This window comes from Suncus etruscus, chromosome 5 (assembly GCF_024139225.1).
Source record: "Suncus etruscus isolate mSunEtr1 chromosome 5, mSunEtr1.pri.cur, whole genome shotgun sequence".
Lineage (NCBI taxonomy): Eukaryota > Metazoa > Chordata > Mammalia > Eulipotyphla > Soricidae > Suncus > Suncus etruscus.
In genome coordinates, this window is record NC_064852.1 from 1,690,708 (window position 1) to 1,714,340 (window position 23,633).

Genomic DNA, 23,633 nt, shown 5'->3' on the forward strand with positions numbered 1-23,633 from the left:
CTTTCTTTTCTTTTTGCTTTGGAGACACACTTTAAGGTGCTCAGAGCTTACTCCTGGCTCTGCACTTAAGGATAATTTCTGGGTTCAGGGGACCATATAGAGTATTGGGGATTAAACCTGGATTCAGGGGTCTCAAACTCGTGGCCCGTGGGCTGCAAACGGTCCTCCATACAACCTTTTGTGGCCCTGCCCTAGAGGAATCTTGTTTTGTTTTGTTTTGTTTTAGTTGTTTGGGTCACACCCCCCAATGTTCAAGGCTTACTACTGACTTTGCACCCAAGGATCACCCTGACTTTGCCTCCTGTGGTTCCCAGGTAAATTGAGTTTGAGACCCCTGCGACATGCAAGGCAAGTGCCTTACTCCATCCATCTACACTCTGGTCTCTAGAGATCTCCATTTTCTGTTTTGCATATTTGTGTTGACTGAACCTGTTACAATAAACAGATTAAACTCTTATGAAATAAACTTGTAAACAATTAATGATAAAATAACACAACACTGGTGGGAGATTGGGTCAATGAGGGATAACTGGAAAATCTGTGGACAAATAATTCTACATCAAAAGAATTTAGTCATGTTACTTCAAGTTAAAATGACTTACCAATTCATTTTTTGTGTTTAGGTTACTTTCGAGCTTCTCACAGTTCTGTTTCTGTAAAGTGGCCTCCTCTCTTAATAATTTATTCACCTTATCTTGGTTTTTTATTTCCTCAAGAAACCTTGCTTGTTTGCTTTTAAGCTCTTCGGTTTCCATCATCTTCTTTTCCAGGTCTCTTTCCAATCTTTCTACCTCTTCTGCCAATATCAATGTAGAGTACACAAAACATTATATTTCATACTCGAAGAAAAGACAGAAGATTGCAACAAAAGTCTTAGAGGAGCCTAAACAGTCCCACTTTTAAAATTATTCTCTTTGAGGAACAGCGTGTGGCTCAGAGTATCTGGCTTGCAAACATAATCACAAGTTCAAAACTCTGGAGCCTCATTCGAGTCATATGAGTTCCTGATGACTATGATTTATGGACCATGGCATGCTTGATTTCCTTTATCTTTTCTTCTTTTTGGACTTTTACACTACCGGGCAGTTCTCAAGTGTTACTCTTGAAAGGCTCGGGGGACCGTGTGGGATGCCAGAGAATGAACCTGGGTCAGCTGCAATGCAAGGCAAACACCCTAAGCACTGTGCTATAGCTCCAGCTCCTATGCTTGATTTCTGTACACAGTCAGGTGGGTGTGTAAGCACCACAGAAAACTGGTGTGATCCCCTCCCCAAACAAGGACAAGCTGGGAACATGTACAAGATTCATATCCCAGAAGTAAACCATTGGCAAGCATGTATGAGAGCATCACAACAGTAACTTACGGAGCCTCCACTCGGGGTGCAACCCTGGCAAGAGTTGCAAAGTCACTTTGAGCAAAGGGCTGTAAAACTCAGTGGACAGCCTTGCTGAATGGGCAGGCAATGCTACCTGCCATGTGGCCTGCAGCCTGCTACAAGGCAAAAAGGTGTGAGCATCATAGCTAGGCATGTGCGTTGACTTCCCAGCCATTGTAAGATCACTGTGACAACTTCAACAACAAAGAAAGGTAGAGAAAATAAAATATGTTTGTTTGTTTGTTTTCGAGGCCACACCCAGCAGTGCTCAGAGATATTACTCCTGGCTCTGTGCTCAGAAATCGCTCCTGGCTCTGGGAACCATATGGGATGCTGGGGATCAAAACAGCATCCATCATGGGTCCGGTGCGTGCAAGGCAAACACCCTACCACTGTACTACCACTCTGGCCCTGAAAATTTAATAAATGTTTTACTATGGCTTCATGGGGAAAAAAAAATTACTTTCATGAAACTGATTTATACTAAGAGGAAAGAAGGCATTATCATTTGAATAAAAATGTTGATGGATAATACTTTTTTTTCTTTTTTTTTGGTTTTTGGGCCACACCCGGCGGTGCTCAGGGGTTACTCCTGGCTGTCTGCTCAGAAATCGCTCCTGGCAGACACGGGGGACCATATGGGACACCAGGATTCGAACCGACCACCTTTGGTCCTGGATCAGCTGCTTGCAAGGCAAACACCGCTGTGCTATCTCTCCGGGCCCTGATGGATAATACTTTACTAGGTTACAATTTAAAGGGCTCTGCAAGCATATTTTCAAACTATGTTATCTTAAAGTCCTTTAAAGTGCTTTCCTTTATTGTGACCTGATCTTGCCTCCTCAGAACCAAAAGTATTTTAAAACTTTTAAAATTGCCTTATTATGTACAAAGCAAGAGAAATTCTGGGAATTTAAAATCTTCATCCAAATGTCTCTCTTTCTTCCAACTCCAATTCATTATAATCCAGCATTTCGGGGGGAGGGTTTGTCTGTTTGTTTTTGGTTTTGAGCCACCCACAGCAACACTCAGATGTTACTCATAGCAGGCTCCGGGGGACAGTATGGGATGCTGAGGATGGAACTTGCATCAGCTATGTGCAAAGCCCTACCAGCTGTGCCATCGGTCCAGCCCCTATAAGCCAGTATTTGCTGCAAAAACAATGTAAGTATCCCTATCAAGATTGCCAATCTAGAGCACCACTTCTCTTTGCTCACTTTAATTTACGTATCACTCAGCAACATTCAACGCAGCTAACCACATCCTCTTGACATTTTATTCTCAGCACTTTTGCAACTCGCTTTTCTTTTTGCTATTGCCTCTCTGTTTCCTTTGTGGGCTCCCCTCTTATTATGCCTAGCCTCTGTCAGAATAAATAAAAGTCCTGTGAGACTTCATGGGAGTGATCAAACCCTGATTGCCCATGTGTAAGGCAAGCAATCTACCCATTATACTATCTCTCCAGCTCCCATCAAATTTACTTTTCTCGTACAGAGAAAATGAGAGATGAGCTACATACTCATGCTTCTAATACTGTACTTGATATCTCTACTTCGGTATCTGGCATTCAGAGTTAGCATTTTGGATTTTCCCGGTTTTTGTTAAGGATATTCCGCCCAATTGCTTACCCATTCAAAAACCTGGATATTAACCAATTCATTAAGAATGATTTTATCTCTAAAATTTACCCATCTATTCCACATTATACCAAAATATAAGCCATGAATATTTATTTTTTAACTTCTTATTTATTTTTATTTTCAATAATATTTTTATTATTTTATTTTCTAATTTAATTTTAATAATAATAATGATTATTTCTATCCTAGGTTATTACAAGTCTCCTCAGATATCCCTGTCTTTAATTTGCCTGCCCCAAATAATTTTTCATCTTGTATCAAGAATAATCTTGGGGCCAAAGAGATAGCATGAAGGTAGGGCATTTGCCTTGCATGCAGAAGGACAGTGGTTTGGATCCTGGCATTCCATATGGTCCCCTGAGCCTGCCAGGAGCGATTTCTGAGCATAGAGCCAGGAGTAACCCCTAAGCGCTGCCGGGTGTGACCCAAACACAAAAAAAAAAAAAAAAAAGAATAATCTTAATATACAAAATGGGCCATATTCCACCCCTACAAAAAGCTGCCAATGGCTTTCCCCTGCACCTGGAATAAAATTCGAACTGTGAGTAAGGTGCTATGACAATTCTCTTTTCCTCAAACATTTTCTTGAACTATCTTCCAGCCATAATGGTAGATCATTACTTCCTTCACTCATCAGGGCCTCTCCAACCTTAACGTGCAAACTGTTCCCGTGCCCTGCTCCTTGCCTCTCTGTATACGGCTGACTTTCTTTCATCTTTGCTTTCTGTCTGTCACTTCCTCAGAGAACCACTTCGCCATACCACTTTCTGCAAAAGGGGATTCTCCTTTTTGCTTTTGGACTTCTCCACTATCGCACCAGTTGCACAAAGGCCACTTTGTGCCTTTGTCACTTGCTCACAGTTCTATTCTCAGTGAAGGGATGGGGCTTGGCTCACTGTTGAGGTTTAATGACAATTTGCCAAAGGAATAGATTTTTGGTGCCATTTCCCATATACATTTTAATAACTTAAGTTTATAACAGAACATAATTTTCCAAATAACTTTTAAAAATATATTCCCCCCCACCATATTTAGTTGTGTGTGTGTGTGTGTGTGTGTGTGTGTGTGTGTGTGTGTGTACATGTGTGTTGTGTGTTTCAATGTCACTTACCTAAACTGAATCTCTCAAAAGCTTCTTGCCTGTCTTGAGAGGTCACTGGCTGACCTTCCAGACTTTCCAGGGAACGGAGGTGGAAAATAGTAAACTGGCAGAAATGAGGAAGGCTCATAATTGGGTTTTCACTTAGCGTCAGAGAAGTCAAATCTTTAAGTGGTTTCAATCTGCTGACATCTTGGAGCTGAAACAATATATAACATAAATATAACTATCATTTAGCTAGAAAATAACTTACCTAAAGGGATAATAGTACATCATGGAAAATCTATTAAAATGAACAGAAACCTATTTATTAAGTTCAGTATCCAAAAGAAGTGCTCTAAGGAAAGGATGGAGAGAATTTTGTGGTATTTGTAGTGTATTAGGTACAATATTAGGTTTATTACATGACTCATCACTATCTAAGAAATATCTTACATGTACTGATAAACTTACATTCAAAGAAATTAGGTGAGCTTCCCACAGAAGAGTTATAAATGAATGACACAGGATTTAAATTCAAGCTTACAGACCTCTAAACCTATTTTCTTCTCATACTGAAAGAAATCAAAAGCTTCCAATGCCAGAGCTGGAGAGAGAGAGTGTAATGGTAGGGAAAATGACTAGCACACAGGAAATCTTCAATCCCCAGCACCACAAAGTACCTTAAACCATAGCCAGATGTAGCCATGGTGGTTCCACAATACTGCTATTTTTGTTTGTTTGTTTTTAGTTTGGGGGCCACACACGGTAATGATCGAGTTACTCCTGGCTCTGCACTCAGGAATCAGTCCTGGAAGTGTTTGGGGGGCCATATGGGATGCCGGGATAGAACCCAGGTTGGCCGCATGCAAAGCAATGCCTTCCTGCTGTACTATAGCTCCAGCCCTATACTACTTATCTTTTGCCCACACAGTGTTCTAAGTTGTATAGACTTAAAAAGATTAATATTTGATAAGTACTTATTGAATACTATATTATATCCCATAAATGTATATTTATTAAATATAAAAATAATAAATTATACTAATTGTACATCATTATCAATTGTATTATTAGTATGATTTAAAAAAGATTTTAGATATTCAATGACCCACATTTTGACAAGAATTATTTATCTTTAAGAAAGCTAAGTGTTCTGAGACTTGAAAATAGGAGTATGGATTATGGTATTTAATGGGTTGCTTTATTTATTTTTTACTTTAATTCATCCCAAATGTGCTCAGGGGACCATATATAGCAGGGGTCTCAAACTCGCGGCTCACGGGCTGTTTCTCCATACAACATTTTGTGGCCCTGCCGTAGAGGAATCTTTTTTTTTTGTTTGTTTTAGTTGTTTGGATCACACACACACACCCCCCCCAATGTTCAAGGCTTACTACTGACTTTGCACTCAAGGATCACCCCGACTTTGCCTCCTGTGGCCCTCAGGTAAATTGAGTTTGAGACCCCTGATATATAGTATCAGGAATGGATTTGATTGGCCGCATGCAAGACAAGCACTTTACTCGCTGTACTAGCTCTTTAGTTCCTAACTCAAAGTTTCATAAAAATAGTCCCTATATGGCTTCCTTAGTAAGTTTTGAGGTTCATGTGAAATTAGATATAAAAATGCTAAAGGTTGAACTCTTAGTTATCATTTCTAAGGATTTCAGAAAAAAAAATAAATGTAAGTAAAAAAATGAAACAAGAGAAATTGAATGAATGAGAAAGAAAAATGAATGTAAGAGAAAGAATGATTTAAAAAGAGAGACAAAATAGAAAAATAGATTTATTATATAAATAAAAAAGAGATTTAGAAATAGAGAAAGTGAGCAAAGGACTTTTTTTTTTGAGAGAATAAAGAGACAGACATAGAGAAACAAAGAAAATTTTTAAGTAAAGAATATTTTCTCCTTAGATAAAAATAGAAAGTGAAAATCTCTGATAACCCCACAACTGTCCCTCATCAGCAGGAAGCGGCTAGAAAGAATTTGTCGCCCCTTTACCTTAAAGAATTGGAGTTTTTCACTTCTTAGGCTAGGCAGAGGTTGGACAAAAAGTTAATGTTTGTTCCTTAAACACTGTTTCGTTTCCTGTCTACACCATCTTTCAGCTTCGGATAAATAAAAAAAACAACAAACACAAAAATCCAAAGGTAAAAGGTAGAAATATGGCAGTTGGGCTTGGACACGGCCCTTGGATACCCCCAATGACTGATGAACCTGGACACGCCCCTTGTCATGCCAGGTATAAAAGGAGAAATTTGAACTGTTGGGGGGCCTAGAATAGTGACCAGAGAGTGCTACTGTCTTGTGGGGGTGAGGTAGGCAGTGATAAAGCATCGGAAAAATTCTCTCTCTCATTCTCTTTCTCTCTGTCCTCTCCTCTCTATTCTCTCTCTCCACTCTCTCTTCTCTCTCTCTCTCTTCTCTTTTCTCTCTCTCCTCTCTCTCTCCTTTCTCTCTCTCTCTCCCTCTCTCTTCCCTCCCGCCTCCCTTCTTTCTTCCCTGCCAGGTGGTGCCTACAGGTTGGCGTCCCTTAGTGGGCACGAAACCCTACTCAGCAGCTGGTCCCTTGCGAGCCTTGCAGCATCGGTTCCTGGCAGCCATGAGGATTGCCAGCCGGCGGCCCTACAGCACTGGCAGCCTTGGGCCCCTTAGGATTCTGCAGAACATGGTCTATGAAACCCGGGATTGCCTATATTTAATTATTCCAGAATTAACTCCAGATTATGTCTGAATCTGATGTTTTATCCAAGGATCCAGAATCTTCAAAGAGAGATTTCTTTTAAAAGCAACTGAAACTGAATTCTAGTTTCTTTTAGTCTTTTTGGGGTATGGTACATAACTGCCCATGCTTGGGGCCAATATGTGGCTCAGTGTGCAGGATCACTCCCTTCGGGGCTTGGGGAGCTTCTTGTGGTAAGGATGAAAACTAGACTTCCAACAGCACAACAGGTGCTCATCCCAACAAGCCATTTTTTTTTTGGTGCCCCACCTAAATTTAAATAAAAATTTTTTAACAAATACAAATCTTTGAAAACAAATGATGGAAATGGAAACAAACAAAATTCTGGCTACTTTAAAATTACTTACAGATGCTATCTTGTTGCCTTTCAGGTTGAGGACTCTCAAGGATCTTAGCTTCTTGCCTACCCACGCTGGAATATGTTCGATTTCATTTCCTGCAAGGTTCAGCTTTTGCAAATTACACATACTTTCTATGCCTTCAATTTTGCTGTAAAACAAGAATAAAATAGAAGTAAATACAATTAGTGTCCTTCCACTGGTATTTTAGAACAATCAACCTTGATTTTATGGCATTTTTTCATAATTAGAGATTACTAGCTATTTTTTTAAAATAAATTAGAAACTATCCTCCCCCCAAATGGCTAACAGCACTGTAACACTTAAAGTGCTAACCCTTTATTATTGAGACCAGAAATGTTAAGTTTCCAGGGAGAGCTGGAACACTCAATTGCAGCGTTGTGCCACAATAAGGCCCTGCATAAGGAATGTCTTCAATCATTACCCTATCACTAAAATATGAGTTTTAAAACGGCAGGTTTAGCTGCTATTTTGAATGGAATAAAAACTATTCATAAAGTATTGTAATATAAACTATATTTACATTTAGAAACAAAACTGTTTCATTATTCTTATTTTTTGATTTTGGGCCCACATCCAGCAGTGGGGCATTATACCTAGCTCTGCACTCAGAAATCACTCCTGGTAGGCTCAAGGAACATTAGTGGATGCTGGGGATCGAACCCGGGCTGGCCAGGTGCAAGCCAAATACCCTGCCCACTGTGCTATCACTCTGGCCCCTTAGAACTAATAGCAAGTTTATAAAATGTTTTCAATTTTTACAGATGAAGTTAGTTTTGACTTGCCAATTTAATTCCCGGTCAATTTTCTATGTTTGAAAAATATTTAATTTCACCTGAAAATATTTATTTTCACCTTTCTTATGATGAAATTGTTTCATTAACATCAACTGTTTTTATATATTTTTATACTGCTTGAATCGTCAGTCAATATACCTAATTTATGTTTGCCATATTAGAGCTTTTGTGATTCAAAAGCTTTGTTTTTGAATGGTCAGTTCAGTATATATCATTTTGTCCAAAGGCTTTCTGTGTGTAGTTTTGTGATGTTTATCTCTCAAAGTATATATACACTTTAAGTATATATAAGTATATATAGTATATGTTATAAGTATATGTAAGCAAATATATATACTTATATGTATATATATGAATGATGTCCATATAAAATGAAGTGGACAAAACCAATGAACAAAGAATAAACATATTCAGAATAGAATTTCTTTTCATGCGGGCAGAGTTTTGGGCCATACCCAGTGGTTCTCAGGAGCTATTCCCGGCGCTGTGCTCAGCTTGATCCCTGGCAGGGCTCAGGGAACCATGTGTGAGATTTGAACCAGGTGGCCTGTATGCCAAGACATTAATCACCTTTCCCCCAGCTCTGAAATAGGATCAAGTATCTTAAATATCAAAACAAGATGGATACTAGACTATCAAGGAGTAAAGATCAGAGCAACTTGGGAAGCACGAATCCAACTCACTACTTAAGGAAGCATTCACTTACCAGATTTTGTTATATGATAAGTTGAGTTCACGGAGTTTTAACAGCTTATCCATTTTTTCAATCTTCCCAATCAGATTATGGCTCAGATTTAGCACTTCAAGTTTAATACATTTTTCTAAATTTTCAATGTACTAGTAAGAAACAAATGAATAAGCAATTTATATCATGATACTGTGACTAAAGCTCAACATGTAAGTATATGCACGGTGGTGTTCTGTTGTCAGGACAGAGCAAACCCTCTTGCGATCTGTCTTTGCATGACTATGAGTGACTGTTCCCTGAAGTCAAGATTCTCCTCATCCATAAGCAAAAAAAAAAAAAAAAAAAAAAAAAAAAAAAAAAAAAACAAAAAAACATACTCATACTAATATCAAGAGCCTCAAGAAGCCAGAATGATAGTCTAACTAGGTAGAGTGCTTGCTTGCACGCAGACAACCTAAGTTCAATACCTGGTAAGCCATGTGGTTTGTAGAACCCACGCAGAGGAGTGAACTCTAAGAGCAGAGTCAGGAGTCAGTCCTGAGCACTGCCAGGTGCGGCCGTAAAAAACTCTCCTAGAACTTCTCCACCATATCTTTATTCTAACTCAACTTCTCTATTCCTTTTTTCTTTTTCTTCTTCTTTCTTTCTTCAAAGTTCAACCTAAGGTACTTAGTGCTATCTCGAATAACCTCTCTCTATCTCCCCAAGATTTTCCCATCAAGCTTAAAGTCAGTCATTATTAAATAGATAATTCATTCTGTAATTACTATATAGGAGTAACAACAGTAATGAAGAATAATTTCCTTGCATCCTATTTCTGATGTGCTCAATGTCTTCAAATTAAAAAATAAATCACCTTTCTTATCAAGCCAACACCCTGTCTTCCTTATTTATACCACAACAAATGAGTTATACAACAAAGCTGTATAACTTGCTCATTCTACCTTCTATTCGCTCATTCTATCAGTAAGACAAAAGTTATTCTGCTCCAATTATGTGAATACAAATAGTTCCACCATTCATTCAAAAATGGATGTTGCCCCAGGAGTATAACAGGTACTAGAAACAGCGAAAGAAAACAAGGTTCATGTTTTCATTCTCATAGACACATGACAAGAAAATAAGATTTCATGTGGTGAAATGAAAAAAAAAAAAACAACAACATAAAAAGTGAGAGAATGCAGGGCACTCAGAGAGCAAACTTGGCTGTTATATTCACTGTTGTAGCACTAACGGTAGCTGGCACAGAGGTGGCTAAATAACTATTTGCTGACTGAAAAAACAGGAGGTAATTCCCAAGTGGTTCCTAACTGCCAATGAATGGTAATGGGGGACATCACAGAGGAAGCTTACTGATTGGAAACCTCAGCAGTAAAAAAGCAAGAAGGCAGCATGTAAACACCCAGGAGCAGAGAATCCTAGGCAGAGAAAATAAGTGCAAAGGCTTTAGAAGAATGCGCTCAAAGCATTTGGAAACAGAATAAAGAACTTCTTTACTGACAGATCTGAAATGACTTCTAAGGTTTCTTCCCACTTAACAATTCTGCAATCTATTTATGCCATTTATTCCTTCTGAAATACTCCTTCCTTTGACCATCTTTCACCATATTCTGAGATCTGTCCCAATAGTCTCCTCTGACTGCTTCACTGTGTTTCCTTTGAGTGCTCCTTGTTATTCTTTCTTTTATTTCTCCTTTTGTTTTCTAACAGCCACATCTGCGGTCTGGCCCTCCTCCCAGTAGAGTTCAGAAATGTTTGGGTGTCACTAGGACCACACTCAGCTGCTCTGGATCGGGGTGACATGGAGACAACATAGTGCCACAGCTCAAACTGTGCTTGTGCTCTGTAACTTATGCTAGCTCCTTGGCTCCTAGATAAATCCTTATCTTTAGTATTTTCATATAAAGTCCTAAGGTCCCAGAAAAAAGAACTGAAGTTTAATTTTAATTATTGCTATTTGCATAGCATAATGGAGTGCCAGAAAAAATGACTATTTCATTGTTGCAGTTTTTAAGTTTCGTTATAATTTTTTAAGCATACAACACAGTCTACTAAAATGTTAAAATAAAAATTTCTATATTTTTTCTAATATTTCTATTGGGTAATTCTTTTTTTGGTATTACTGTTGGTTGACTAGTTTTTGTTAAGAGCTTCAACCTTCTGGAATTATTTTTATAAATAACACAGAAATCTAAGTTTATATTTTTCCCAATTAAAAAATTACGGCGTCAGCCATGTTTGAACCAGACCAGCTCCATAGACTCACTCTTTTCTCGAACAAGATGTAAATCAAGCTGTGAAAGATCATGGGTACACTGGCCCATACAGAAGTTGACATCTTGGGAGGAAGGGGCAAGCCAAGCCTCTGCCTTGGCGAAGCCATGCCTGCTGTCTTTATCACCCGGAATCACCATTTCTCCGATGGCCCTGCTTCAATACCGTTCTCTGATTCCCTCTAGGAACCCTAATCTGACCAAACTTTAGGTACAAGGGTTTGGGGGCTGATATCGTCAGGGCTTTTGGAGTGAGTGCAGGCACCTTCCCCCCTTTTTCTTTTTCCGGGAAGCCTGGCAGTTGAGAGCATGTCCCTAAAAGCTACGGTATCAGTAATAGTCTAAAAGCCACAGTATCAGTAACAGTCTTTGAATTTCTGGACATCTTCATTTGTTTGATGCTGTCATTCCTATGGGAACACACCAATTTAACAGAACAGCAAACAAGAATCAAACCTTCTGTCATCACATTAGTGACTTCACTGTTGCTGTTGCTACTGTACTTATTCTTTTATTAACTTTCTTCTCTTCCTTTTTCTATTTTTTCTTTCTATTTTTTTCCACACCCAGCAGCGCTCAGGTTTTACTCCTGGCTTTGTGCTCAGAAATCACTCCTGGCAGGCCTAGGGGACCCTACAGGATTCCAGAGATGGAACCTGGGTCTGTCCCAGTCAGATGTGTGCAAGACAAACACTGTTGTGCTATCATTCAGGCTCCTTTCTGTTCTTTTATAAATAACTTGGCTCTTACTTATATGAAAACAAATGTATTATGATCAACTATGCCAATTATGTATGCATTTTCTTAAAATAAAGTTAAAAAAATCAAGGTGTGTACTACAATGTGCCCTGTGTTCCTTACAGTATACTACCTGGTATAATTTATAAAATCGTAGCAAAAACTGTTATTTAAAAATAACTGTTGTGATACCATTCTGTAGAGGGAAGTGCTGAGTTTACACCTATAGTGTTGGGCGTGGAAGAGTTAGTTAAGGTAAGACAAGAATCAGAGCAAATATTTTTTGTAAAAGATCAGATAGTACATATTATAATCTTTGTGACAATTTCTTAATTCTATGATCACTGTTCAAGAACAGCCACAAATTGTAAAAAAATGAGCATAGCAACATTTTAACAACATTTTACTAACGAAAACAGTCTTCTCTAGAAAAAAACCAATAATGTACAGAAAACAAAACCTTAGAAACTGGGTGATGCCAGGTACAATGGTTTGGAGCCTAAACACTCTGGGATGTTCTTGAAGTGGGAGTAGGCAGACTCCACTCACCCTTCTGAGAAGCCCTAACAGCCACGATGACATCCCAGTCACCACCATGTCAAGTCACTGCCCCAGATCCACAGTCCTGAAATTCCTGGGGCATGTGTTTGCATATGTACCCATGCAACACCTCTAAATTCATCAATACTAACACCCCAGAAAGAACACACCAAATTAGATGTGGAAGCAGCATAAAAGTCACCTACACTCAACAAACAAGTCCAATAACAGAATATTCAACAAACAACAAACCTTCAAACAATGACTTAATAACCCCATTGGGAGATATAACATTTTCACAATTTTTTTATTAAAGATTTTTTTCAGTAACTCCATTACCATTTATTTGTAACAAGAATAAAAAATAAATTATTTGTGCTTGTCAAGGGGGCAGAACTGAGGGATGCATGGGAAACTGGGGATAAAGGTGGAGAGAATGTTACATTGTGGTGGGATTGGTGTTAGAACACTCAATGCCAGAAACAACTGTACCATGAACAACTTTGTAAACTATGCTGTTAAAACAACAACAAAAAACTGGGTGATATGCCATAGTTCTGATATAAAACTTTGACTAGAAAAAAAAATCTGCTGCAAATATAATATTAGTATAAGATATCGTTTAAGCACACACACACACACACACACACACACACACACACACACACACACACACACACACATACTTGCAATCTTAAAAGCACAGACAATTGAAAACAATGACTATACTCATAACTTTCTAGTAACCTACCTTAAATTTTTTGCCACCATCTTTAGAAAGTGAAAGGTTCAGAGATTTTACCATGGCCAAACTGTCCTGTTTAGTAAGCTTTTTTATAAGGGCCTCCGTAATATATCGAACTCCCGCATGTGAATCACCTTCTAAAATTATAGAAACACATTCATAAAGGAAGACATGAATATTCTGAAAAGCAAATGGTTTTGATATAACAAAATCATTATTTTAACGAATCCTTTATAACAAAGACAGCAAGTTCTATTGTATAGATGAGCCAAACATTATGGTAAATATTTTATTTTAAAATATTCAATTTATACAAATATTTCTGATAGAAATTATTATGCCCATTTTAAGATCAAGGTGTAACAATTTGCTCAAGATCTTACAGTTAGTTGACAGGGATAATGGTTAAAAGGCTGAAGCAGAAGCTTTGCTTGCAGGTTAGATCCCCAGGACTTCATGATCTGAGCACTAACGGGCACCTTCAGCACTGAGCTGAGAGGAGCTCTTGAGCAATGCCCAAATATAAACAAACAAAATCTTGTAGCCACTAATGAGCAGGCTCAGGACTAAAATGATAATCTAGGCATATTACCCAAAACTTGAACTTAAGTTTAAATGATGTGATCATGTGAAATTTAGTTTTAGTTTTAGTTGTAGTTGTGGGAGGTACAGCTGATGCTAAGACCTAAGACACAAGAACCCACTCGCGTAATTCATGTATTCCACTTGGATCTCTTCCCCAAGAACAGCACTGAAGTTCTTAATATTTTGATGTTGACAAATAAAAATAAATGAGCAATATTTAGTTGTTTAAATTCAGAATTAAAATCCAGAAATGTATCAAATTTCTAAAAAGCCTCTTTTCCTATTGTTCTTATGGTGGCTCTTCAAAAATATGTTGCCGTCCTTTCCTGCCAAACCCAGTGGCAATCAGGGGTTACTCCTGGCTCTGCATTCAGATTTTGCTCCTGGCAGGCGTGGTGGACCATATAGGATACCTGGGATGCCAGTGACTAAACCCAGGTTGGCCATGTACTAGGTAAATGCCCTGCTGTGGTATTGCGCTGGCCCATATGCTTCTCTTTTAAATAGAGATAAAGCATAAACATTATAAAGAACACTCCATGTCCTAAGACTTTCCTGAATAATGTAAAGTTTGTTAGAGTCATTTTACAAAAGCAACCATAAAAATAAAATTTCTTTCTTTTTTCCTTTGGTTTTTGGGTCACACCTGGAAGTGCTCAGGGGTTACTCCTGGCTCTATGCTCAGAAATCACTCCTGGCAGGCTCGAGGGAGCATATGGGATGCCGGGATTTGAACCATCATCCTTCTGCATCTAAGGCAAACGCCTTACCGCTGTGCTATCTCTCCGGCCCCAAAATAAAATTTCATTGTTTGTTATTTGAGTAAAAAAAAATTCTATGTGCAGAGTCACATTACAGCTCTAAATTTGTGATTCTATACATTATTATTGTATTTATTTTTGATAAATACATGTTTCCTTTAGTTGTCTCTTCTAAAATACAAAATGATTACTACCCTAAAATATCAAATTACTATCAACTGGCAGTAAGTTAAATTCAAATTTAATAATGTTTATTAATAGAAACTGATCAGATATTCAGGGTTAAAGCACTTCCTTGCAAGTGTGGGGTCCTGGGTTCTATCCCTAGGATCAAAGATAACCCAGTAAGTAACAAAAATAATGTATAGATATTTTAGTCAGAGTTTGATGGCTATACATTTTCTTTAAAAATCTGTTTTAATATTTAATCACATTAGATTTTTACAGTACTGAGAAGATAGCTCAGAGGTTATGGGTACATGCTTTGCACGTGTCAAAAGACTGTGAGCTCCATCTTTAGCAGCACAAGAATACCCTAATGCCTCTGGGTATAGTCCTGGAAGGCCCCAAACACTAGGAGGGTGATCTTTGTGGTCCTCAGTACCAAGGAGCTCTGCAGTCAAGCTTGACCATTGAACTGCCAAGTGGGATGTTCTTAACAAAAAAAGCTACTTATAAAGAAAACAGAGAGAGAGAGAGAGAGAGAGAGAGAGAGAGAGAGAGAGAGAGAGAAAGAGAGAGAGAGAGAGAGAGAGAGAGAGAGAGAGTTAGTTTAGATGTATAGGGTGTAGGAAGATGGAACAGATAAGCACACAAGTAATGTCTCCAGCAGGTTAAATCCTGAAGACCACATAGCCTTCTGAGCATCATATAGTTTTAGTGAGGTAATCCTGATGGCTCCAGTACTAAGAGATCAGAGCAGTGCTATATCTGTGGGGACTAGCACTGAACTACTGGCCTGGTCAATTAGGTATCATTAAGTACTACTTGGTAGAGCCACCCCTCCCCCCATTGTTTTCAGTACCAGGGATCAAACCCAGGGCCTCACACATACAAAGTAAGTACAGTACCACTGAGATCTATACAGGGCCCAGAAATATCTATTTCTAAACATTCACAAACTTTTTAAGTAAAAAAAACCTTGGTGGAAGACATGATGTCTCCTAGGTGAAGGTCAACATATCCATACAGATAGACTGTCAATATGCCCACTAGCCTAGCCCAAGAGCATTTTAAAACTGAACTGAGGCACCCAATGCCATAGTGAGCAGATAAGGCCCTGCTCATACAAAGATAATAGCAAATTTTTGTTTGTTTGTTTGTCTGTTTGTTTCAAACCACAGCAGGCAGGGCTCAGAGCTGACTCCTGGCTCTGCATTCAGGAATCACTCCTGGCAGGCTTGGGAACTCTATGGGATGCCAGGGACTGAACCTTGGTCAGCCACAAGCAAGTCAAACACTCTACCCACTATATTATTGCTCTGGTCCTGAAAAGCACATTTTCAATAATTTTTTTTCTTTCGGTGTCTAGGCCACAATCCTTGGTGCTCAAGGCCCTTTCAGTTTGATGCTCAAAGGTCACTTCAGGCAGTGCCTGGATGACCATATATTGTGCAGGGAATCAAACCCAGGCTCCCTAAACTACTTCTATGACTGTAGAATAAGCTTTAAGAAAATCTCCAATCAGATGGAACAGAACTTTCTTGTGCAAAAACTGTTCTCTTTCTGACATCTTTATCTTCTTTAGTTTACGCAGGGGTCTCAAACTCAATTTACCTGCGGGCCGCAGGAGGCAAAGTCGGGGTGATCCTTGGGTGCAAAGTCAGTAGTAAGCCTTGAACATTGGGGGGTGTGACCCAAACAACTAAAACAAAACAAAACAAAAAAAGATCCCTCTAGGGCAGGGCCACAAAATGTTGTATGGAGGGCCGTTTGCGGCCCGCGGAGTTTGAGACCCCTGGATAGTATCTGAGAATAGAAACAAGAGCTTAAAGGAGGTAGATCAGAAGAAGGAAAGTACATGTTTGTATGCTGGAGTGTTGATTCCACTGCTATGTGGTCTCCCAAGGGTGACAAGAGCTACCCTCTACACACACACACCCAGGAGTATTCTCATGTATTGGTGATGTGGCCCAGAAAAAAGGAATAAATCATGACTAATAACGATATGTTAGCACCAAGACGTGTCCTATTTGGACCCAAGCCTTAAGGGCATATTTCATCTCTATTGTAATATGTAATCATTATTTGATCACACAATTCAGAAGGAGTACGTACCTTGATGGTGATGGTCGTCCAAAGGCATACAGTTTCCATGCGTCATCTCAACTTGCTCAGACCACTGTCCTCCAGAATGAAGAGGAAGAATGTCTAGCCCACTCAAAGGGGAGAGTGAGCTGGATCTCATGCTAGATACGAGAGATGAAGGACTAGGAGGTGGAGATGGTGATGGCATTCTTGCTTTGAAGAGTGGTTTCTTCTTCTGAGAGCCTTTCTTCATGGCAAGAATAAAGCCAGATGTCATTCAGAACCTGTAAGAGTTTTCAGAATATTTCACAAGATCACTTTTTAGAGTTGTCCAAAGCATGGGGACTGGAGCAATAGCACAGTGGGTAGGACATTTGTCTGGCATGCAGCTGACCCGGGACCACCTCAGTTCAATCCCTGGCAGCCCCTATGGACCCCTGAGACTGCCAGGAGTGATTTCTGAGCACAGAACCGGGAGGAACCCAGGAGTGCCATGGGAGAGGCCCCAAAGTACTAACTAAATTCTAGATTTCTAAAGGCTACAATTTTAAACTAGGAAGGGACAGATGCCATAACTCATACTACTTCAAGGTGATGAAAGAGACACAATTTTGAACACTGTTAATCACCTTACCAGAAAGAACAGAGACTTCCAGAGGGCCTAACACAGATAAATTATCTAGTCAGAAGTCATTTATAGTCTGTTTTTATTTTGATCAACCTAATCAGAACACTGTTTCTTCCTGCAAGATAATGTGCGTTGCAGCCACCTATTTACCAATGAAGACAATTTCTTCCTCTGACTTCTGAAGCATGATACTCTTATGCTACAGGCTACTTGGTTTCCTCAGCTAGCTCATACTCCTCTACATAGTCTTTAAATTCAGAGCACTGTTCCCAATGACTGGTCTTAGAACCCTTCTCAAAAATTAACTGGCCATATATCTTGTTTTGGGGATTTTCTATTTCAATGGTCTATGTCTTTTTTTATGTTAACGTCATACTGCTTTAAGTTCAGTAGTGTCAGAGTTCTGAAATCAGGAAGTGTGAGCTCACCACTTCTGTTCCTCTTTTTGGCTTCCCCACTCCCCCAGCTTTCTGCAATTTAGTATTCCGTCTTTATATCATGTTAGTTCTTGTTTTATTGGGTTTTTTTTGGGGGGGGGGCACACCGGTGACACTCAGAAGTTACTCCTGGCTATGCGCTCAGAAATCACTTCTGGCTTGGGGGACAATATGGAACACCAGGGGATCGAACCTCTGTTCGTCCTAGGTCAGCCATGTACAAGGCGAACATCCTACCACTGCACCAGCGCTCCAGGCCCTCTTAATCTTCCTTATTCTTCCTGGTCCACTTCCTCATAAAAGCCTTCACATAGGGCAGAATAAAAAAAGCGAAAGCTCGTGCAGGCATGTGCACGCACACACACTCTTATACAAAAATCAACTTGCACTTTTTCTGAAATAATCATACTTGCGATCATTAATTTACTTACGTAATCATTTGTTTAACATTTGTCTACAATCTAGCATATTGCCTAACGCAGGCAAGAACTGTTAAATGGATTTTATTTCCCATCAATCATGATTCTAATTCTGAAATATTTCTAATTCATGTCTATTCAGTCTTCAGAGTTCTGATCCTCAATCCAACTTTATAGTCAGCTCTTTGCTTCAACTATTACAATACCTTTCTTTACATTTTATTAAAACTGTTGTGATTTACAAAGTCCTTCATAGTTGGGTTTCAGACATACAATTCACTAATTGGGGCCAATCCCACCACCAGTCTCAACCTCCTTCCACCAAAGTTCCCCGAGTGCACTGCACTCCACCTCCCTCCCGCCATCCCAGCCTGCCACTATAAAAGGCCCATTTTAAGTTTAGATTGTTAAAGTTTGGGTCTTTGGCTTGTATATTTAGTCCTGTCCTTTCTTAATACCAGCAATGCACTTGAGATCACTTGGTCCCTGGCCCTCAACCTTTCATATTTGTGTTTTTCTCCTCCACTCAATTTCCTTCCTTCTCGCTATACTCTGGGGCCAAAGGGGTTAGAGATAACTTCCATTTTAACCATTGTATTTCTTCATGCAGTTATTCTAAATACCACACACGAGTGATATTGTTCTGTATTTATTCTTCTTCTGGCTTACTTCATTTCACAATATCTTCTAGTTTCATCCATGTTGCTGCAAATTGCAGGATGGCATAATTCCTTAAAGCTATGCAGGGCCCGGAGAGATAGCACAGCGGCGTTTGCCTTGCAAGCAGCCGATCCAGAACCAAAGGTGGTTGGTTTGAATCCCGGTGTCCCATATGGTCCCCCGTGCCTGCCAGGAGCTATTTCTGAGCAGACAGCCAGGAGTAATCCCTGAGCACCACCGGGTGTGACCCAAAAAAAACCAAAAAAAAAAAAAAAAAAAAAAAAAGCTATGTAGTATTCCATTGTGTCTATGTACCACATCTTCATGATCTACTTGTATGTTATTGGACATCTAGGTTGATTCCAAGTCTTAGCAATTGCTTTGAGTGCTGCTAAGAAGAGTGCTGTGCAAACATCCTTTTGCATGAATATTTTTCTATCCTGGGGATAGATCCCCAGAATGGGGGGATTACCAGGTTGTATGGCAGCTCAATTTTGGGAACCACCTTCTAGTCTGGTCTTCCTTTGCCTCACCCCTCCACCTACTCTCCAAATTGAACTCCCTGGTCTCATCAAAACAACAAGGGCCAAGTTTGATGGATAGTTCTTGTTGCACATATGCCTAGAATGTCAGCTTCGTGCAGCAGACCCACCCCAACCTAGCCCTGACTTTCTAGTCTGATCTCTTTCCCATCCCCTATTTTCACCTCCTAGAGGGGAGCTGACCCCGACGTAGAGAGCTAGAACACTTAACAGTGAGCCAAGATTTCTTATATTTCATAAACACCCGTTTCCTTTCGCTAAGTCTCTTGTAAGGCCCAAAATGATTAATACCCCAAAAGTAAAATCAAATGACTATCAACTGGCAGTAACTGAAATTCAAAATCTGATCATGTTCATTGATGGATAGAAACAAATCGGATATTCAGGCTGAAAGCACTTGCTTGCGAGTGGGAGGCAGTGAGTCAAAATCCAAGATCTGATCACGGTGATCGATAGAAAGGGATCAGGTGTCCAGGATGAAAGAAAGCACCTGCTGGCGAGTGGAAATCCAAAATCTGATCCTGTTCATGGACAGAAACGGCACCAGATGTTCAAGATGAGAGCGCCTGCTTGCTCGCAAGTGGAAGGCGGTCAGTGAAATGCAAAATCTGATCATGTTCATTGATGGCTAGAAACGAATCGGATATTCAGGCTGAAAGCACTTGCTTGCGAGTGGGAGGCAGTGAGTCAAAATCTGATCATGGTCATCGATAGAAAGGGATCAGATCTCCAGGGTGGGAGAGAGCACCTGCTGGCCTGGGGGAGGCAGCGAGTGGAAATCCAAAATCTGATCCTGTTCATGGACAGAAACGGCACCAGATGTTCAAGATGAGAGCGCCTGCTTGCTCGCAAGTAAAAGGCGGTCAGTGAAATGCAAAATCTGATCCCGGTGATGGACAGAAAGGGATCAATCAGACCTTTAGGGAGGAGGGAAAGAAGGCACCTGCTTGGAGTGGGAGGAGTGGGAGGCTCGCAAGGCCCGGGCGGGCGGGCGGGGGAGCCAGGACGGAGCCCCCTCGCAGCCCGCCGCCCCCCGCGGCGCCGCCCGCCCTCCCCCGCCGCGACACTCACCGCGCCGCCCGGACCCGGAGCGAACCCGCCGGAGCCGCCCTCGAACTCCGCCTCAGGCGAGCGGCGGCCCGGCGGCCATCTTCGGTGTTGTGCCGGTTGCCCGGACGCTGAGCGCGGTGGGCGGGGCGTAAAAGACCACGCCCCGGAGGGGCGGGCCTTCCAGCCACCGCTGGCCAATCACGGCTGGGCTAGCGGGGCGAAGCCTCTCGGAGCGCTGCTGTCAGGGCGCAGTTTAGTAAGCCACGCCCACGACTCGTTGGGCGGCCTCCGAGTAAAGCTTTCCTCCACCATTGGTCGAGCGCGATGTGGGCGGGGCGAGGAAGACCACGCCCCCGGCTCGGCGGAGGGGCTGGAGGGCGGGGCGAGGCTTCCCGCCCAAGTTGGTCACAGGCTACGCCCATGCTCGGTGGGCGGGCCTGGAGGAGCTTCTTCCCGCCGCCATTGGCCGAGCGCGGTGTGGGCGTGGCGTGGCAGAACACGCCTCCAGTTGGGTGGGCGGGAAAGGTGGAGCTCCTTCCCGCCGCCATTGGCCGAGCGCGGTGTGGGCGTGGCGTGGCAGAACACGCCTCCAGTTGAGTGGGCGGGCCGGGTGGAGCTTCTTTCCGCCGCCATTGGCCGAGCGCGGTGTGGGCGGGGCATGTCAGACCACGCCTCCAGACCGGTGGGCGGGGCGCAGCTTCCCGCCACTTTTGGCTCGGAGTCCCACTGGCGGCGGCCTGCAGCAGCGCGGGCTCTGCTTGGAGCACCCGGACTCTGCGCTCCCCTGCGACTGTCCGGCGCCCGCTTTCGAAGCGGAGGCGAAGCTGCGGACGAGACGCCCGAGGAAGCCGGCCGCGGCCTGGGCGTCGCCTCCCGGGGCACGTGTCTCGGGGCGGCTGCTTCTGAGGCGGCTTCTGACAGGCCTCGCGCGGGGCTCTGAGCCGCCTCTGACTGAGCAGCAGCCGCATTTGGGGCCCCCGTGCCAAAGCCAAGTTCCTTCAGCTGGGCTCCCCCAAGCGAATGGCTCCCGTGCGTGACAGGGAAGTCTAGAGAACCGCACCCCAAATTGAACGGAGACTGCCCGGAGACCCTAGAAACTCAGCTCGCAGGACGCTCGGTTCTCCACCACTCCCTGCTCGCCTCTTCATTCTGTGGGGACTCGGTTTCCCAGGGGGACAGCCGCCTCGGCCTGGAAGGCAGCATGGAGGCGCGCAAAGCAGACAAGCGGAGGAGAAGGCGCCTAGGGGCCAGGGGGTTGAGCAGCCTCTTGGATGTCGCGGAGCTAGCTTCTTGCTAAGCTTCTAGCAGAGCTGTTTTCCGTTTTCCTTTTGGTTTGGTTTGGTTTGGTTTTGGGGTCACACCCGGCAGAGCTCAGGGGTTACTTCTGGCTCCATGCTCAGAACTAGCTCCTGGCAGGCTCGGGGGACCACCTGGGAGGCCTGCCATGGAACATGGGACTGACCCAGGTCAGCTCATGCAAGGCCCCTTCGCCCCCTCCCTGTTATTTTTATTAGATAGAGTTAACAGAACAACCCTTCGAGGGCAGGGTGCAGTTAAATAAATCCCCTGGCATTTGCATTACTGTTCCCTTTATATGGTTTGTGTGGGATGGATCCTGTTAGGAGTTAACAGCAGGAGATATAAAACTGGGGCAATTCAGTGACTCCAGAGTATCCAACGCAAAGAATGGTATACCTAGCAGTTTCATTGGTTTACCATCTCTTTTGAGATTAGGCCATAAAACTGTGAAACTGGAGTCATTTATATGCAAGAGACTGTGAGGTTGGTTGCAGATGCTGGAGTTTCCATCCAGCAGGAACTCAGTCCCTTGAAGAAGACTCCAGAGTTTTCAGCCCAAAGACCCAGAGTTTTAATGGTTTGGCATATCTTCCAATATTAGTTCTGAAGTTATGAACCCAGCTAGTTTATATGCTGTAGGCTGTGATGTATGGGTATGGCTGGCTGCTGGGGCTTCTGGCAGTAGGGGAGGCCGTGTCTGCCCAACCCCTACTCCACTGGTTGGGTTATGCAGTTTCAACATCTTAAAAAGATCAGTTACATAGGGGAACCTATCAGGCCCTGGAGCAGTAAATGTTCCTCTCTACCCATGGGAGGACCAGCTCCCTCTGGAATGATAACACAGAAATCAGACAACAGAAACCATCATAGAAAGCATCATAGCATTATAGCATCAAAGCATTATACTTGTTCCCTAAGAATTTAGGCATTCGGGGCCGGGCGGTGGCGCTGGAGGTAAGGTGCCTGCCTTACCTGCGCTAGCCTAGGAGACGGACCGCGGTTCGATCCCCCGGCGTCCCATATGGTCCCCCAAGCCAGGAGCGACTTCTGAGCGCATAGCCAGGAGTAACCCCTGAGCATTACCGGGTGTGGCCCAAAAACCAATAAAAAAAAAAAAAAAAAGAATTTAGGCATTCATGTGAGTTTAGTCTTTATCAGGATATGCTGTTTAGTGTTACAGGTGTTCCCTGGAGAGGAGACTTAGACATTAGGTTCAGTGAATCCTATTTAGTGTAAATTTTCCCTGGTAAAGTTCTAGTCAGACTAGTGATAACATGTACTGCTTTCACTTTCTTATGACCAACCTATTACAACTAGTAATTATACTTTCATATATGTTACCCAAGGGTAGTGGGCTTTAGGGTAAGCACACTAGAATGCATATAATTCAGTCGGCTATAGAAAAGTTTTTTCTCTTCACCTTCACATTGGACCTTGACAGATGAATAAGGAGGATATAAATAAAAGGAGGATAGAAATTTTGCAGGCTACCTTCGCTGAACACAAGGCTCTGAAATTATATGTGAACTACAAAGGGACACAGAAGAAAAAATTTAACACATGGAAATGAAACAGCCTAATACTGAACAACCAGTGGGTCCGAGATGAAATCAAAGAGGAAATCAAAACTTTCCTGGAAACAAATGACAATAAAGACACAAACAATCAGAACCTATGGGACACAGCAAAAGTGGTACTGAGAGGAAAATTTATAGCTTTGCAAGCACACATCAGGAAGGAAGAAGGGGCATACCTGAACAGCTTAAAGACGCAGCTCATAGAATTAGAAAGTGTTCAACAAAAGGAACCAAAAATAGGAAGACAGAAGGAAATAACAAAGCTGAGAGCATTAATCAATGAAGTGGAAACCCAAAAACCAATCTGAAAGTTCAGCGAGAGCAGAAGTTGGTTCTTCAAGAAAATAACCAAGATTGATACACCATTGGCAAAACTAACAAAGAAAGAGAAAGAAACTTGATAATTCGTATTAGAAATGAAAATGGTAGATCATTACCGACATTGC

The 23,633-nt window shown here is 41.9% G+C and overlaps 1 protein-coding gene across 1 annotated transcript in view; it reads right to left on the bottom strand.

Annotated features, from left to right (window-relative positions):
* Positions 1–16,828, bottom strand: part of CNTRL (centriolin) — a 93,297-nt gene extending 76,469 nt beyond the window's left edge. The window contains exons 1-6 of the mRNA XM_049773060.1: positions 16,606–16,828; positions 12,989–13,119; positions 8,705–8,835; positions 7,190–7,331; positions 4,128–4,314; positions 603–796 (exon numbers count right to left, since the gene is read on the bottom strand). Coding sequence (XP_049629017.1) covers positions 603–796; positions 4,128–4,314; positions 7,190–7,331; positions 8,705–8,835; positions 12,989–13,119; positions 16,606–16,828 — 1,008 coding nt within the window. The remainder of the gene's footprint in view (positions 1–602; positions 797–4,127; positions 4,315–7,189; positions 7,332–8,704; positions 8,836–12,988; positions 13,120–16,605) is intronic.
* Between the last annotated feature and the right edge of the window lie 6,805 nt (positions 16,829–23,633).